The sequence below is a fragment of the Myotis brandtii genome, unplaced genomic scaffold (genome assembly GCF_000412655.1).
Source record: "Myotis brandtii unplaced genomic scaffold, ASM41265v1 scaffold10, whole genome shotgun sequence".
NCBI lineage: Eukaryota > Metazoa > Chordata > Mammalia > Chiroptera > Vespertilionidae > Myotis > Myotis brandtii.
In genome coordinates, this window is record NW_005353325.1 from 787,017 (window position 1) to 803,501 (window position 16,485).

At 35.4% G+C, this 16,485-nt stretch overlaps 1 protein-coding gene across 1 annotated transcript in view; it reads right to left on the reverse strand.

The window, feature by feature from the left end:
- Positions 1-2,439: 2,439 nt before the first annotated feature.
- The window catches only part of GABRG1 (gamma-aminobutyric acid (GABA) A receptor, gamma 1), a 44,634-nt gene continuing 30,588 nt past the window's right edge, over positions 2,440-16,485 (reverse strand). The window contains exons 6-9 of the mRNA XM_005853124.2: positions 15,008-15,145; positions 14,742-14,894; positions 11,163-11,374; positions 2,440-2,999 (exon numbers count right to left, since the gene is read on the reverse strand). Coding sequence (XP_005853186.1) covers positions 2,730-2,999; positions 11,163-11,374; positions 14,742-14,894; positions 15,008-15,145 — 773 coding nt within the window. The 3' untranslated portion in view covers positions 2,440-2,729. The remainder of the gene's footprint in view (positions 3,000-11,162; positions 11,375-14,741; positions 14,895-15,007; positions 15,146-16,485) is intronic.

Sequence of the window (16,485 nt, forward strand, 5' to 3'; positions counted from 1 at the left end):
CACAATATTCTTTCTCAGAATGTCTAGATCCTGGTCACTTATTTAGAAGGTGGTCTATGTGAATTAACTTTTCCCCAAATGATTCTAGATCCTTCTGCTCATTATTCTTCTCATCCTCTGTATCCATTTTTTAAGTTAGTGTTAAAAACATTTAAAGTAGCTAGAAAACACAAATTCCAGAATCCAATAAATTAAGACATAACTCACAGGAGAAAGAGGAGGGTTTTTAAACAATTATTTCTCAAATGGCAAAACATTTTAAAGAGAAAAGAATAGGAATTCCACTGCAGTCCCTTGGAAAATAAGCTCTACTGGATTTCTTGCAAAAGGAGTTGAACTGCACTTTTGCCCTTTATTCTCACTTTTAGAAATAATATATGCATATCACTGTTTCTGAAGTACGTGTTTACATAAAACTGCACAAAGTACCACTGGCCTTGAAAAACAAAGTGGTTGTTTTGATGGTATGTACAATGAATGGATATAGAAAAACATCTTTTATTATTTTTACCAATTTTATTTCCACTTGTAAATATTGCCAACATTCAAAGCCAGGTTAATGGAACACCAATGAGAAAATCAAAGCTACTTATACTAAGCATGTTTAAGTATTTTAAAATATAATCATGCTCAGACAGACTTGAAAAAAATCCCAGAATTAACTTTGCCACCACGATAATGAGCAAGTTGCAGCCAAAAACTGCATTCCCTTTGAGAATGCATTATGGAAATGGCTATCATACATTTGAATGAAGAGTTTTATTCTTCATGGGTACTTTTTTATTTAACTCTAAATTAATGTTCACCTGAAGAATATCTATAAATTCTGGATGCTATAAAAATGAATGCATGAATAACTCGTAAATGGATATATTACATGGCCAAAGTTTAATTTGGCTCTCCATTCAAAACAAGCAGTGTCGGTGGATAATTGGGCATTATTGTTCAATTTATGCTTTTTTCCCCCAGAAGTTTATAAGCATAGTAAAAATTCAGACATATCTGGGGAGCACACAATGACATACATTTAGATTTGTAATAACTATACTCTAAAAACATAAGTATAACATGACTGACCCTCACTCATGTATTCATTAACCATGTGAAGGAGTTATTGTATTAAAAACTAGAATGTCAAATGTACAGGTGGTAGCTTCATCCACTTAACAAGATAGGCCTTTATCAGAAACTTCATCCTGATAGTTGCTCTTGGCAATGGAAACCATTCTTAACTTTTATCTCCAAGATCACTCTGGAGATTTTCTAGAAAATTAGGTGATAGTGAATGAATACAGGTTTTTTTTAAATAAACAATTGATATGCCAAACTAGTTACAAGAAAATAAAGATTAAAGCCTAAAGTTAACTCCCTCTTAACAAAAGACATGTTTTGGAAGCTATTAACCAACAGGCTTTACATTAGAGTGAAACTTTCTCTGCTCCTGTGTCTAGTAAGTTAGAGCCCCCCACACTCATGCTCATGAGAGGTGCCTCTAACAGTACTCCACCTTTAACCTGACTTTTAGGCCTGCTAGCATCTCCTAGAAAAGAGAATATTATAAAGATTTATAACAAAGTTGTAAAACTGACAGGGTCCAAATTTAGGAGATGGAAAAGGCAATATATGACAAATTCCTAAAACGGTGTTTCCAGAACTTTTCTAGTCTGAAAAATGTTAATAGTTCATATTTAAGACCATGCCCTCAGTATGAACTGTTACTCAATTTGCTAGGTAATAATTCTTTAACCACAAAGCACAGTTCCTCAGTGTTTTTGTTAATTTAGGGAATGTAACACTTGCAGAGCATACAGAAAAAAATCAATTCTTTCTCCATTTAATTCCAGTCTTGGGAGAGCTAAATATTTCAGTGTTAACTCCTTTTACTACATAAATGCTAAGAAGTCGAGCATAATATGGTTAGATGTAACAATCTTATATTTTTTACTTTGTATTTTAAAAAGATGACTTTGGTGGTGTCCATCCTAGTTTGTAAATCATCAAAGTATTATATATAATCTTATTAACGAATGTCACCTCAATAAATTAAAGTTAAAAAAAATAAATGTAACAAGAGTTCTACTTAATACTGTCAGGAAATAGACTTCACTAAAACAGATAAAAAATTGGCCTTTTAATTATGTAAAATTGGCATGTTATTATTTAATTAATAAAAGATTTATAAATAAGTTAATTTCTTCCTTGGAGTTAAACATCTTGAAAATATATCCCAGGAAATCATGGCTTTATGTTTTTAAAATCCTCTATTCCAAATAGGGCATACAAATAAAAAGAAAGAAAACAACAATTAACAATATTTTCTAGGTGAAAAATTACTCCATAAATATTAGGCATTAGAATAGGCTCACTCATATATAGATCGTATTTAAATAAATCATGTATTAAAAGTATTATGTCTTTAAAATATGAATCCAGGAACATAGTCCAAAATCCTAATGTGATTTAAGTAAAATAAATAAAATTTAAGTAAAAATATATGAGTATTTTAATAGATTGCATTTTACAAGTAATCTGTGTTACCTAAATTTAAGTAACCTAATATGCAAATTGCTACTTTACTGACCTATGAAAGTCTTAAAATGATTACAATAATATTCACATTTTGGTCATTGGTTTCTCTGAATTTTACATTTAAACTTCATGTTGCTGAAGTACAATAGATTATATTGGATTTAGTCAAATTTCTTATGCTTTTTCTTAGCAAGTAGAACTTATAAGTAAAGATAGGCAACCCAATAAACCAGATTGAACAGCGCAAAGGCTGTTGGGAAAAATATTCGCGAATAAGAGTCGATTTTGGCAATGCGGATGTGGATCCTTCCCTTCCTCCAGGACCCTGTCCTGCAGTCCTCAAAGCAGCAGAAGAAGCTGGCACAGTCTTTGCCCTCCAGACACTGGTACCCGTGATCGGCTTCTCCTTGTGGCAGTGAAATGCTATTCATTGGAATCAGAGTGGATCCAAGGTGGAGTCCAGGAGATATCTGTGTAACATAATAAGAGAAAGAGAACAGAATTATAAAAAAGATCAATCTGTCCCCGTAAGGCGAATTCTAAAAGAATGCAGTGAAAATAATCTTGGTTTGAAAAAATCAAAGAGGGCCCATGGACATGGGCAATAGGGTGGTGAAGACCTGCAGGGGGTGGATAGGGGTTCCTGGGAGGGGGGTAAAGGAAGGGAGGGAAATGGGAGACATCTGTAATACTGTCAACAATAAAAAATAGATATATTATTAAAAAATAAAAATAAAAAAGTATTCAATTTTGGTGTGTTTTTATATTATTTACTTTGTAACACACAACTTAATATTATTTTACATCTCGAAGATTTCACATAAAAAACTCTCAGAGATGAAATATATGCTATACCTTCAGAAAGATGATCCACTAAAATATTAACCATAACTGTATTCTAAAACAAACTATATTTCTATGATATTTTACTCTGAAACATTTACAATGCCATAAATGTCTACTTGCTATTATATTATATTATGCAAGTTATTTATTTTAGTAATATTGAGAAAAATAGCAAAGGTGACATTTTGATAAACAAGTTTTGAGAAACTGTGAGTGAATTAAAAAAATGATGTAATGGGGGTTATAGTAGTGGATAAGCTCAAGGCATCATACTTTGGGGAAAGAATGGGCAGGAGTTAAAAACTCAAGAGTTCAAACTTTGTCTAATTTTACCAATGTAGCTATCCACAAAGCTAAAATTATATTAGCACCTAATTTTTTTTTATAGCTGTGATGAGTATATTTCATAACTTATGTAAAATGATCAGGCTTCATCTTGCCCATCTTACTATTATTATCAGGATTATTTGGGATACATGTCAAATTAATTTTTATGACAACAGGTTCTGAATAATAATTAAATAAGAAAATATTTTTAAATATAAAAATTAAGCAACCCAGGATACTATGATACATTAAAACAATCACTTTGGAGTCAGACCAGCTTGAGCAGAAACCCCAGTTCTGCCAGTAGAGTTGTGTGTGACCTTGAACAGGAAATGTGACTGTTCTTATGCCTCTGTGCCTTCTGCTGTACAAGTTACAATGACAACACATGGATCTATTTGGTGATCAGATGAGATAATGTACACAAAGCACCAAGCAAACCATTTGAAACATAGCAAGCATTCAGCTGCCAATAGGCAATGCTTATTGTTGGTATTGTTACTGCTCTTATTGATTCCTGAACAGCATCTATATAAAAGCCTAAGCAACCATTACAACAGAACGACCGGAAGGACCAGGATGACCGGTCCTATGATGTGCACTGACCACCAGGGGGCAGATGCTCAATGCAAGAGCTGCCCCCGACCCGCAGGCCCTGGTCGCCAGATGGGGCCTGTGGCCAACCTTTCAGTCCCTCCCCCCAGCCAGGAGGCCCCTATCACCCAATTGGGGCCAGGCACCAGGCTGGGACAGGGAACTCGGGGTGGGTGTTGGTGGACACGGCCTCTTTCCCAGGCGGGCTGAGGGCCGGCTCCCTTCTTGAGGCTGGTGGCCAACCTCCTGGATCCCTCCCTACAGCCTTCAGGCCCTGATCACCCAATGGGGCCGGGCCCTGGGCTGGGATGGGGAACTGGGGATGGGTGGCAGCAACCAACCTCCCGGGGCACCTGGGTGGGAGGTTTTGACCTCTCACTGGCTACCTGGGGGCAGGGGTGATGGGGACGGAAGTGCAGTGAGAATGCAGGGTGTCTGCCAAACTCACTCTCACTCCCCCTGCCACCCTCCCCTGGGACACCAGGGCTCGCCCACCAGGGAAGCCCCCGCGCTCAGATGCTGGGTGCCACGAGGAGCCCACCCCACACCCACGTGGCCTCTTTCAGGTGAGCCAGGCTGCAGCCACTGGGACCACAGGGACCAGTTGGGGTCCCCATGGGTTCGTGCAGGAGCTGGTCTGCGAGGCTAGCCGGGAGAGAGTGCTCTGATCTCCTGGCTTCCGTGCAGCAACGCTGGGTGGCCTAGAGGCCCATGCTGCGCCCTGGCCCGCTGCATTGGTCCCGCTCACCTCATCTCTGCGTGGGGACTTAGGCACCCTGACTCAGGCAGAGTGGGGCATGTGGGGGCTCAGGGGTCCAGGTGCGGCTCAGGGACCAGAGGTCAGCTGGGACCTGCCCTTCCACGTCAGATACTCGCACTTCGATTGCTGGCCAGGCCTAGGGACCGCACCCGTGCACAAATTTCATTCACTGGGCCTCTAGTATATCATAATTGGCTATAAAGTATGTTAAAACAACCAACAATAAAAACCCAGATCTTATAAAAAAAAAGGTTATTAGAAAAAACATTAATAACTCCTTGAATATAATGGCAAGTAAAATATGAATGGAGATTGCAGTTTTAGTAACACTTATTCTTCAAAACTTCTGCATATTTAGGATTTATCTTAAGATGAGATTTTACAGCTTATTATAATCAGTGGTTTTATTGTCTAAACAGCAAGTACAATGCTGACATTATTAAAATTGTTTTAACCTTATCTAAATTCTTCTAAAGAAAATGTTCATATATTTTTAGTCTTAAATTTAAAATAAATATATCACAAATCCATGACAAATAAATATTGTATGGGAAGATTTTAAAAGTGAAAAACAAAACCTTTTAACTTCTTAAAATGTGGATTTACATTTAAATCCATTTTATATCTAAAGAGGAATATAGACTCCAAACCACTAAATTATAAAAATTCAGTGTATGCAAACAGAAGCAAATAATCACATTTTGTGATATTTTAAAAAGATAAATGCATCAGACAAGTCATAATATCCATATTAAAAACAAAATGTGCAGCCTGAAGATAAGGAGAAATGCCCTAAACACAAATAAATTCATGACTTCACCAGCTTAGATGTATCATAAAAAGCAGAGACAGCGTTTATTAAATGTTAATGAAAGATCTTTTCAGGTTGACACTTGGGGATACTTTAAGAGACTCCTAAATTTTAGTGGAGCACTAAAATGATGTAAAAAACAGAAACATTTGTATTCATTTCCCTGTCACTTAATACTTAAATAGTTCAAATGCTCATCAGAGTGAAAAGTGATTAAAATACAAGTTTGTTATTTGGGAATTTCAAGGGTATATGGCATAAAACACATTTCATATATCACTCAGAACTGCCATAAATGGAAATATAGTATGTTTGTCAGAAAATATCGATTGTATATGAAAGGGATGATTAAACACCCGTGCACAAAGAGAGAAAAATTGCAAGTGAGTCACTTAAAAAATGGATTAATCTCTAGTGGTCAAAGTCATGGGAACCTCCTATGACAGTGACACCTTTATTGACAATTTTCTAGTTTCCTAATGCCCCCCAAAACACCAAAAATTCAGAAATTGAGAGAAACTACACTTTAATGATTGATTAATGTGAATAGAAATAGACATTATAAGTGCTGAAAAAATAGTCTAAGAGCTGATGCAATACCAATAAAATGAATATTTTGATTGGCAGATCTGTCACCCAGAAACTACTGAAAGATTAATCAGAAGAATACAAACATTCCAAACCTTATTTATCTGAAGTGCAACTATATTACCCAGCTTGTAACTCTTCAAGTAAATATCCTCTGCCCCCCTCCCAAAATAGCAAGGATTGAAAAAATAAATGAGTTTAAGTGATAAAAAAAAGAATTGACAAAATTAACTAAAATTTACTCTTACTTTGAATGATAAAGTTTTGAGAACATACCTTTTTTTGTTATTTCAAAAGTCACTAAGAATATAGCTGAATGTAACATTTTGAAAAATAGATTACATTCTTCTTATTACATATGCATATTATCTGGTTGTATATTAAATACTATATTACATATATTAGTAACTTGGTTAAATATATAAAGTATATTTTAAGTACCAAGACACAATTCTATCAATTAAATATTATTAAATAATAAATAAAGCATTTATGTACAAATTATATATATGTGTGTATTTACATGATATAATTATTACATCATATGTTAACATCATTAATTATATGTTATCAAATATTAGTAATATGAATAGAATACATTATTAGGTCATGTTATTGATATTATATAATAGTGACTAATATTACTATTATTAAATTTTTTATTTAAAAAGTTGTACTTGAAAATGCTAACCTAAGCATATGTTTTCTCCTCTCACAAAACCAGTCAGAATTTCAAAACTTACAAAATGCACTTCAGTGTTAAAAACACATAAAGGTGAGTCTTGGTGATGCTGAGCTGCCCATCAGCATGTCAGAATTTGTGATGAGTTTATAAAAGGCAAAGAACAGATGGAAACAGGACAATGGGATAAAGCTGACTCAAGGAAGCCACACTTCAGAAAAGGCTCAGGAAATGGGAACAGGATGTGGGATTTGTTCTGTCCATCAAAGTTTTAGTGTGGGAGTTGTTTTGCCCATCAACACTGACTTTAGGTAGGAAGAATGAAAATGATATACAGGACCACAATATGGCCTTAAATGGTTTACATGTCCATCCCCAGAAGAGCTGCATATAGCCTCGTCTCAGCACTACACACTTGTTAAGTCAGTGTTTCACTGTGTTGGAGCATGAAATCAAGATATTTCAATAAAGCATATCCTTTAAAATATGTTTTACTTATGCACATCATAGGAAATAGTCTGCGTCTGAAAAAGTATTTGAAACCAGTCACTTAACTGCTAATTCCCTTGGAGTATCTTTGTTTACTTTTGACTTTTACATTGGATTGTTATTTGTATTGCACTTTGTTATCTGGCATTTACATGCCTACTGTACTTTCCTACACCTAGATTTGAAGATCCTGAAAGCAGAAAACACATTCTATCATTTTTCTCTCCAAAGTGTCTTGTTCATGGCTGGTGAAATAAATCTCTATCATTTTACATTTTAATCAAATTGAGAGATTATTAATAAGTTCTGTCCTCTAATGGGTATACTAGGCCACTGGTGTGAGTATAAGATAGTTTCCTGAGATTTCTAATCATCTATAGGTTGAGTATTCTAATTTCAAATTTAACTACTCTTCAGTTGGTAATGATTAGTTTACTACTATTGTATTAATGTGACCTTTACCTGATTCATAAATAATGTTAATTACATGTTCCAACATAGTTAACTTTTCAGTTTTTGGGTTTTGTTTTGTTTTGGAAAATAGATGTTGACTCAAACATACAAAAATCATATTTTTAATGAGTAGAAATAAAAACATAATGACATATATTGGATGGGAACATGGACCAAATAAAAATGTCATTGACAATCACAATGAAAATGAAAGAAGAAAGGAAAAGAATGTTGAAAAGAGAAAAGAAGAACTTAAGGAAGAAAGGATAGAGGAAGGAAGGAAGGAAGGAAGGAAGGAAGGAAGGAAGGAAGGAAGGAAGGAAGGAAGGAAGGAAGGAAGGAAGACTATATCATATGGCTAGTAAAGTAGAAAGCATCCTAATTGATTTGTGTTTTTCTAAGAGGGTTCACTGAAGCCAAAAAATCTATTGTGTTAAAATATCAGCTGTTTCTAATGAACATAAATTGGGGTATTTTGGGATCCTCAGTTAAGTTGTCATAGAGACATCAACAAAGGGGATTTTTGGTTTTGCTCAATAACAGACTTATTGACCATTCACTGACTCTAGTCAAAGTTTTTGGTCCTGGTCTGACTATTGCCATAGTAATTTAAGGTTAAAAAAAGGAAAAATACTGTATTTTAAACTACTCAGAATTTTGAGCTTATAAAAAATGTAGGGAGATGGAAGGAAGGTGAAAGAAGGAGGGAGGAGAGAGGAAGACAAGGGGAGAGGGGGAGAGAGAAAAAAAGAGAAAGGAGAGAGAGAGAGAGAGAGAGAGAGAGAGAAAGAGAGAGAGAGAACTTCTCTGTCTAGGTTGTGCATTTGATTCCTGTGGCTGAAACAGAAGAAAATCAGATACACAAAGCTCTTAGATAGGATATTTGAGAAAATAGCAAGCAGAGGTGTCTATTCTTAATAAAAGTGTACTCATATTGATTTACCTGATTAGCAAGAATATATGACTGAACCACGCAGGGAGTCAGATTTGATTACTGATCTCAGTTTTTCACTCAAAGTGACATTTACTATTGAAAGAGCTCATGAATCACAGAAAGTAAAGACTATAGAACTTTCTTATGGATAGCTCTAAAGAAAATAATTTTTGTACCCAGGCCATCAATGATAATAGGTCAAATTTAACTTTTATCTGGCTTTGAAATATAGTGCTTCAAAGGGCTCATTTTTTTAATGTGCTATATCTATTATTTTCTTCATTGATTAAGGTATTACATATGTGTCCTAATTTAATTTTTATTCCTTATTTTTTCACCTTTAGTATTTTTGTTTCCTGGGCCTTATGCTAAATTTTGAATACTCAGCATGTATATTTTATATCAAATAACTATTCTACAGCAGTGCTTAGAACAAGGGTGATTTTAATAAATATTTGGTGAGTGAATGATTATCATAATAGTACAGTTTGCCCTCCAGTTTGCAGCTTCCTGAGTAAATGTGACATGCAATGTGATTGCGAGTGCATGATGTAGAATCAAAGTGATTAGCAGCAGCCACTTATTGGTTGAGCGTCCTTAGATGCTATAAAAATAGTACCTACATGATATTCTTAGAATTAGATTAGAGAACGCATGTGATATTGTACACTGACTGACTTTCATTCCCAATTTCCAAAAGTAAAATTTCAAGGTCGTACCTGAACATAGCTATGGATGAATATATGATGAAATGGAAAATCCAGAAGAGGATGATTGGCTTTAATTCAAGGAAAACGGTAGAAAACCTGCATTTTTCCTTACCTAAAATTTAGCAGGTCAATATGAAAGTTGACATCATTGTCCTTTGATAATTTTTCCACTTAGGGGTTATAATATGTGCTATGCATAAGTTAAAATAATGTTAACTTGAGACACTCGTAGGCTAATTCTACAATGTAAGTTCTCAAATGTGTACTGCCAGTTAATGCACTCTGCTTTCTTGGAATATTGTGGGAATCTGAAAACAAATTCACAAAGATTTGTGCCTTAGAGTATTACATGAAAAGAAAAATATAATTTTTAAGTATGGCAAAGCTTTATAAAGAAACTAATGAAAAAGGAGGAGGGAGAAAAATCATCGAATCCTAGAACTTACAAGTTTAGGAGATAATGTGGAAAACTCTATGCCTCACTGTATAAACACTATGGGAGGCTTATCTGGCTATTTGATACAGTTGTCATTTATTTGGGTATTTTGGAACAAATCCACATTGAAATCATTTTCCGCAGTCAGCAGCGAAGTGCCTTTTTAAATTAATACTGGAGAAACGGAAGTTTACTTTCTGAGTTCTCTGAGAAAAGGTAATAAGGGTTACAAACTTGAGCTCCGGCACTAAGAAAGACCTGGGTGTGAGTCATGGATCCTTCACTTCCTGCGGCTGTCCTTGTGCAAATGACTGAACTTGTACTCAGATGAGCATAATGAAATCACACATGTAAAATACTTAGAGGAACACCTGATGTGATCATTGTTAGATATTACTTTAAGGTTTTAAAGTGGCCATTATAACAAGAAATTATAGTCAATCATCCAACACTTGAGTATCTTAGAATCAATTATATCAACTTGATGTGACATAAGTGAGGATAGATACATGATAGGGAAGAGGGAGTAGTAGAGTATAAATATGCAGAAACCAAAAAAAAAAAAAACCCAAAAAACTGTATGGCTATGTCTTTCAAACACAGCTGAATAGCAATGTTAAAGAGGAATCTTTGTCTCTACAAGGTAAGTTAATTTCGTGGGCCACCTGTTTTTCAAATTCTAAACACAAATGTAGGATCTCTTTAAAGAATGATCTTAAACACTTTTTTTAGGTATGAGAACCTAGCACTTGGAAAAATTCCCAGCACATGAAAGCAGTCTTTACAAAGGTGATCCTAGAGTCTCCTCTAAGAGGAAATACACTAGTAAATGGACTCTCCTTGGTGGGCAATGTGAGGTGCTCCAGTTTCATTTTATTTTTGTTTATATTTTGTCAGGGTTCCTCAACACCCATATTTGTCTAAGTAAGTATAACATGAGTATTTAAACAGTATCTCTAATATTAAATTGCCACTTTAAAAAAAGTAAAGATTTTTAACGTACCGAGGCCTTGTGTTTTATCTTTCTGTCTCTAGCAGCCTTTGCTCGTTCGTTGCTGGTAAAATAATGCAAGGTGCCATATTCCATCAAGGCTGCAAAAACGAAAATGAAACACACAGAAACAAAGAGATCCATCGCAGTCACGTAGGAAACCTTAGGCAAGGACTTCCTGGCTATGGTACTCAGAGTGGTCATGGTCAAAACTGTGGTAATGCCTGCGGAGGGAGGGGAACAAATAGAAGATGAAAAATAACCTCACAGACCGTTTCCATCCTTTCTTCTGATTTGGCAATATTGTGAGCTGCAATAAACAATGCACACAAAAGGGTATGATTACTGTGATTTACAGGGGGAAAAAAATACTGGTAACCATAGCTACATTATGTTCAATGTGTTCTCCTGTCCGTGTTTTCTTCATCTAAATTCTGTGGACTGCAAGGACGTGAGTCCCTGTTCCCATCCTTCCCTTGCTCTATAGTAACAGACTATTCGATGCTTAACTGTCACAAGGCTGCCTGTACACCTACCTTTACCCCACCCTGCAAAAAGGTATTTATTTTATGTGTTCTTAAAGGGGATACTTAGACTATAGACTTTAAATCTTTCTTCCTTTCTAATATCAGCATTATAAAGCTATAACTTCTGCCAGGCTGGTATGGCTAAATGGATTGAGCGTTGTCCTGTGGACCAAAAGGCCCCGGATTTGATTCCCAGGTCAGGGCACATGTCTGAGTTATGGGCTCGATCCCCAGGAGGGGGCATGCATAAAGCAGCCGATCTATGTGTCTCTCTCATCGTTGATTTTATCTCTTTCTCCTTCTCCTTCCCTCTCCCTCTAAAAATAAATAAAAACATATTTAAAGCTATAATTTCCCTTTAAGCAATGCTTTACCTGTGTCTTGCAAATATTTATATAAATATTAAATATCTATTAAATTTATTTTGAAATATCTTCTAATTTCTCTTTTGATCCAAGGGTTATTTAAAAGGTCATGCTTTAATTTCTAAATATATGAGGGCATTATTATCCATATTATTTTTAGAGTATATTTTATGATATACTCTGGAAAATTTTAGTCTTTTGAATTCTATTGTGTTATTAAGCAGATTCACTAATGTTTCCTCTATGGCTTTCCTGCTCAAAATCGTATAATCTCCTACCACATTTGGAATAAAAACCAAAAAGTCCTTAAAGTCCTTAGAAAAATCTACTAAACTTTATGTGATCACACCACTGCCCACCTCTCCAATCTCATTTTTTACCACTTGTCAGTCAGCCCCAGCCACAGTTACCTTTCTGAACTCCAAGCATGGCACGGCAAGGAAGGACCACTTCAGAACCGTCTATTCTCCCTGCCTGCACCATCTTTCTACCAGTTATCCAGCAGACCAGCTGCCGCACTGCCCTGAGTCCCTGCTACCTCCTCAGAGAGGTCTAGCCTGACTCCACAAGATAAAATAGCAAACATTACGTCTATCAACATCTAGTGCCATTCTCTAGCCATTTTTTTGCTTTCTCTTTATAACCTTTATTACTCATTGACATTTTTCTATGCTTTTTATATTTGTACATTAACTCTATATGCCACAAAAACATAAATGCCATAGACATGAGGATTTTATAAGTATTGTTCACTGGTAATACTAAAGCGCCTAGAACACTGCCTCTTTCATCAAAAGCATTTGATACAAGTTTGTAAAAATGCAATGTGGAATAAATGAGCTCAGGAAATTTTCCTTCAAATATAAAAAGCTTTATATTCCAACTACATAGGATCCACATTTATAAGATATTCTTCAAGTTAGATCTGACTATCACTTATCTTTAAACTTGATATACTAATATTAAAAATATTAATTCATGCAAAAATTCCACAACTGGCTATTCTCTTTCATGAAACTGTGGAATATGATTTTTGGCTTCAGACACACCCAATAGTATAATTAATTTATTCAAATCCTTTTTGGAAAAATACAAGAATAATGTTTTAAAACAAAAATATAATATCTGTTATATTCAAAGTAGCATATAAATAATCTAAAATCAATTCTTTTCCCTTGGCATGAAATGTAATTTGAAATTACATTTTAAATAGAAAACAAATCTCAGGTATGAGTGCATTTTATCCACTAGCTACGTCTACACTTCTGCTTAGACTCCCAAAGGAAATGCATTTCCAAGCATAGAGCTGGATGCCTCAGGCTTTATCTTGCTACTTTTATGTGATTTGCATTTTACTGTATTTATGAGTGAAGTTATTCACGAGCTATCATAGAAACAAAATGAAAATCTCTTTGCTGTTGAAAAAAGCAAAAGGTCTAACTTTCTTTGTTTTGTAAGACACAATTTTCAGTAATGTGATTCACTTCCTGCACTATTGTATTCTTAGGAATTGATCAATGAGTTGTCTTTGTATATTAATGCATGAATTTAAGGTGTCATCTATAATAATGAAAGCATAATATGCTAATTAGACCAGATGTCCTTCCGGATGACCTTCCTGACGAAGCCAGGGCTGCTAGGGAAGCCCGGGTCCTGGGTGCCTGCTGGCAGCCAGAGAGAAGCCCGGACCCCGGGTATCAGAGGGAAGCCAGTGCCGGCAGCTGTGGGAAGGAAGGTTTACTCTTTCACGAATTTTGTGTATCGGGCCTTTAGTTTTTTAAACAAATGTAGAGTAATTAGAAAAAAATTTTTATGATGTTGATTATTGTCATGGGTTGCTAAAGAATGAAAACAAAAGTCTATTATATTAAGTGTGAATTACAAATTACCTTTGAAATCAGTGTTGTATTACAGGAAACTCTCAGAAGTATTCACAGATTATGTCCACAGTCTATAGATTATTAAAGCCTATAAGATAATTGTTTCTGCCTGGCCAGTGTTGCCAAGTGGCTAGAGAATTGGCCTGTACACCAGAGGGTCGCAGTTCCATTCCTGGTCATGGGCACATGCCTGGGTTGCAGGTTCCTTCCCTGGTCCTGGTCCGGGCACATGTGGTACACATCGATAGTTCTCTCTCTCTCTCCCCCAGCCTCCCTCCCACTCTCTCTAAAAATCAATGGAAAAAATACCCTTGGGTGAGGAGTAATAACAACAACAAAAAGATTCTTATTCCTTTCAGCAACCTGCCCTTTAGAACAGTTGACTATTCATTAGCACTATTGTAAGAATAAGGCACTTCAAAGCCTTCTTAACACACTAGTCAATAAATGTTGGCTATTAGTGATCCAGCTAAAAAAAGAAAATAAAGTCTTGATGAAAAGTAATTGCAATTGTTGACTAAATTAAATTCAGTGATTATGTATGATTTTTATGTGTTAATTCTTGCTGTGTATGCATGCTTTCCTTGGCCTCTAGTAGTGGAAACAATAAAAATATTTTCTGAAGTTTTAAGTTCTTTGCATTTCTATTTTATTTTGCTTTTCATGTATGCATTTCAACACTATATTGCAATAGAGTAACTTAATTTTTGCTTGATTGTAGTGTAGAGGAATATTCTAATATATTCAACAATAAAGTTTATCACATTAACATATTTGTAAAAGTCCCATGACACTATAGCATAATATTATATGTCATACCCAGTGAGGTTCTTGCCGGCACTGCATCTTTATTGATCCAAAAAGACACCCAAGAAAGAACAACTGTCAGAATACATGGGATGTAGGTCTGAATAGTGAAATATCCCATTCGTCTGCTCAGGTCAAAAAAAATTGTCATGATAACATAATCCCCTGAAAGAAAAAAAAGGTTTTATTTTGGTTATAAAATAAATACAAAAGTATAGATTTCAACCCATAGATTGAAATACAGATGCTATTTCACTAATTTTGTGTTTCTTTCTTACCAGAGATTGTGTGATAAATTTCGGTTGAGTTCCGCAACCCTACAAATGCAAACTGATATAATCTCCAATATTTAGGATCAGCCACTTCTACAGAAGGTTTTTTCCACTTATATTCAATTTCATTTTTAGGGTATCCATCTAGATAATATATTGAAATAAAATATATAAATTAGCAAGATCCAAATCTGTTACAGTTACCATACCAACATTATCCAAAGACAAATTTTTTGAAATTCTTCTTTACTCTTCTACTATATGTCAAAAAATACCCCATAAAATTTATGTGTATATTTTAAAGAATAATGATAATTCATGTGACTCCACATAAATAAGGAAATAGAACCCTGCTAGCATCCAGGAAATCTCAAGTGACAACCCCAATATATCATTTCGTCTCCCAACTAGAGGTAAACACTAACCTGCTTTCTCAGATAATTCTTTAATTTTTTGTAGTTGTTATATTTTGGTATGCATTTCTGAAAAAAAATAGTTTATTTTTTTGAACTCTACTTGATTGCTGCTTTACTAAATTATTATTTTATATTTTGCTTCTTTAAAAATATTTATGCAGCCCTGACCAGTTTGGCTCAGTGGATAGAGTATTGGCCTGCGGACTGAGGGGTCCCAGGTTCGATTCCGGCCAAGGGCATGTACCTTGGTTGCGGGCACATCCCCAGTGGGGGGTGTGCAGGAGGCAGCTGATCAATGTTTCTGTCTCGATGCTTCTAACTCTGTATCCCTCTCTCTTCCTCTCTGTGAAAAATCAATAAAATATATATTAAAATAAATAAATAAATAAAAATAAAAATATTTATGCAGTGGATTTTTTTGTATAATGTTTTGTATCCTGCAACTTTACTGTATTTGTTTATTGTTTCTAATAATTTTTTTATGGAGTCTTTAGGGTTTTCTATATATAGAATCATATTATCCACAAAAAGTGACAGTTATACTTCTTCCTTATTTGAATGCCTTTTCTTTCTCTTGCCTTATTGCTCTTGTTAAGACTTCCAGGACTATCTACACTAATAAAAGAGAAACATGGTAATTGGCGTACGACCGCTACACTTCCCATTGGCTAATCAGCATATCCTTATGCAAATTAACTGTCAGCCAAGATGGCGGCCGGCAGCCATGCACTGAAGCAAACACAGGGAGGCTCACTTGCTCCAGTGACTGCAGACGCCAACGTTCCCCGCCTAACTTGCCGGCCTCTGAGTTGCAACTCTAAGCAACTATGTACTATGTTGCAAATGTAGAAGCTAAACAAAAGCCCAGAAACCAGCTTTCAGCCTGCCGGGATCTCAGAGCTGAAGTTATAGCCAGCCGGGCAACATTGTATCAAATACAGAAGGTAAAGGCCAGAAACCTGCTTTCAGCAGCAAGGCCTCAGAGCTAAAGCTGGCCCAGCAGAAAAAAAAAGAAAGAAAAAAAGGAGCGGTTGAGAGCTTCAGTCACCCGCCAGCCTGAAAACGGCC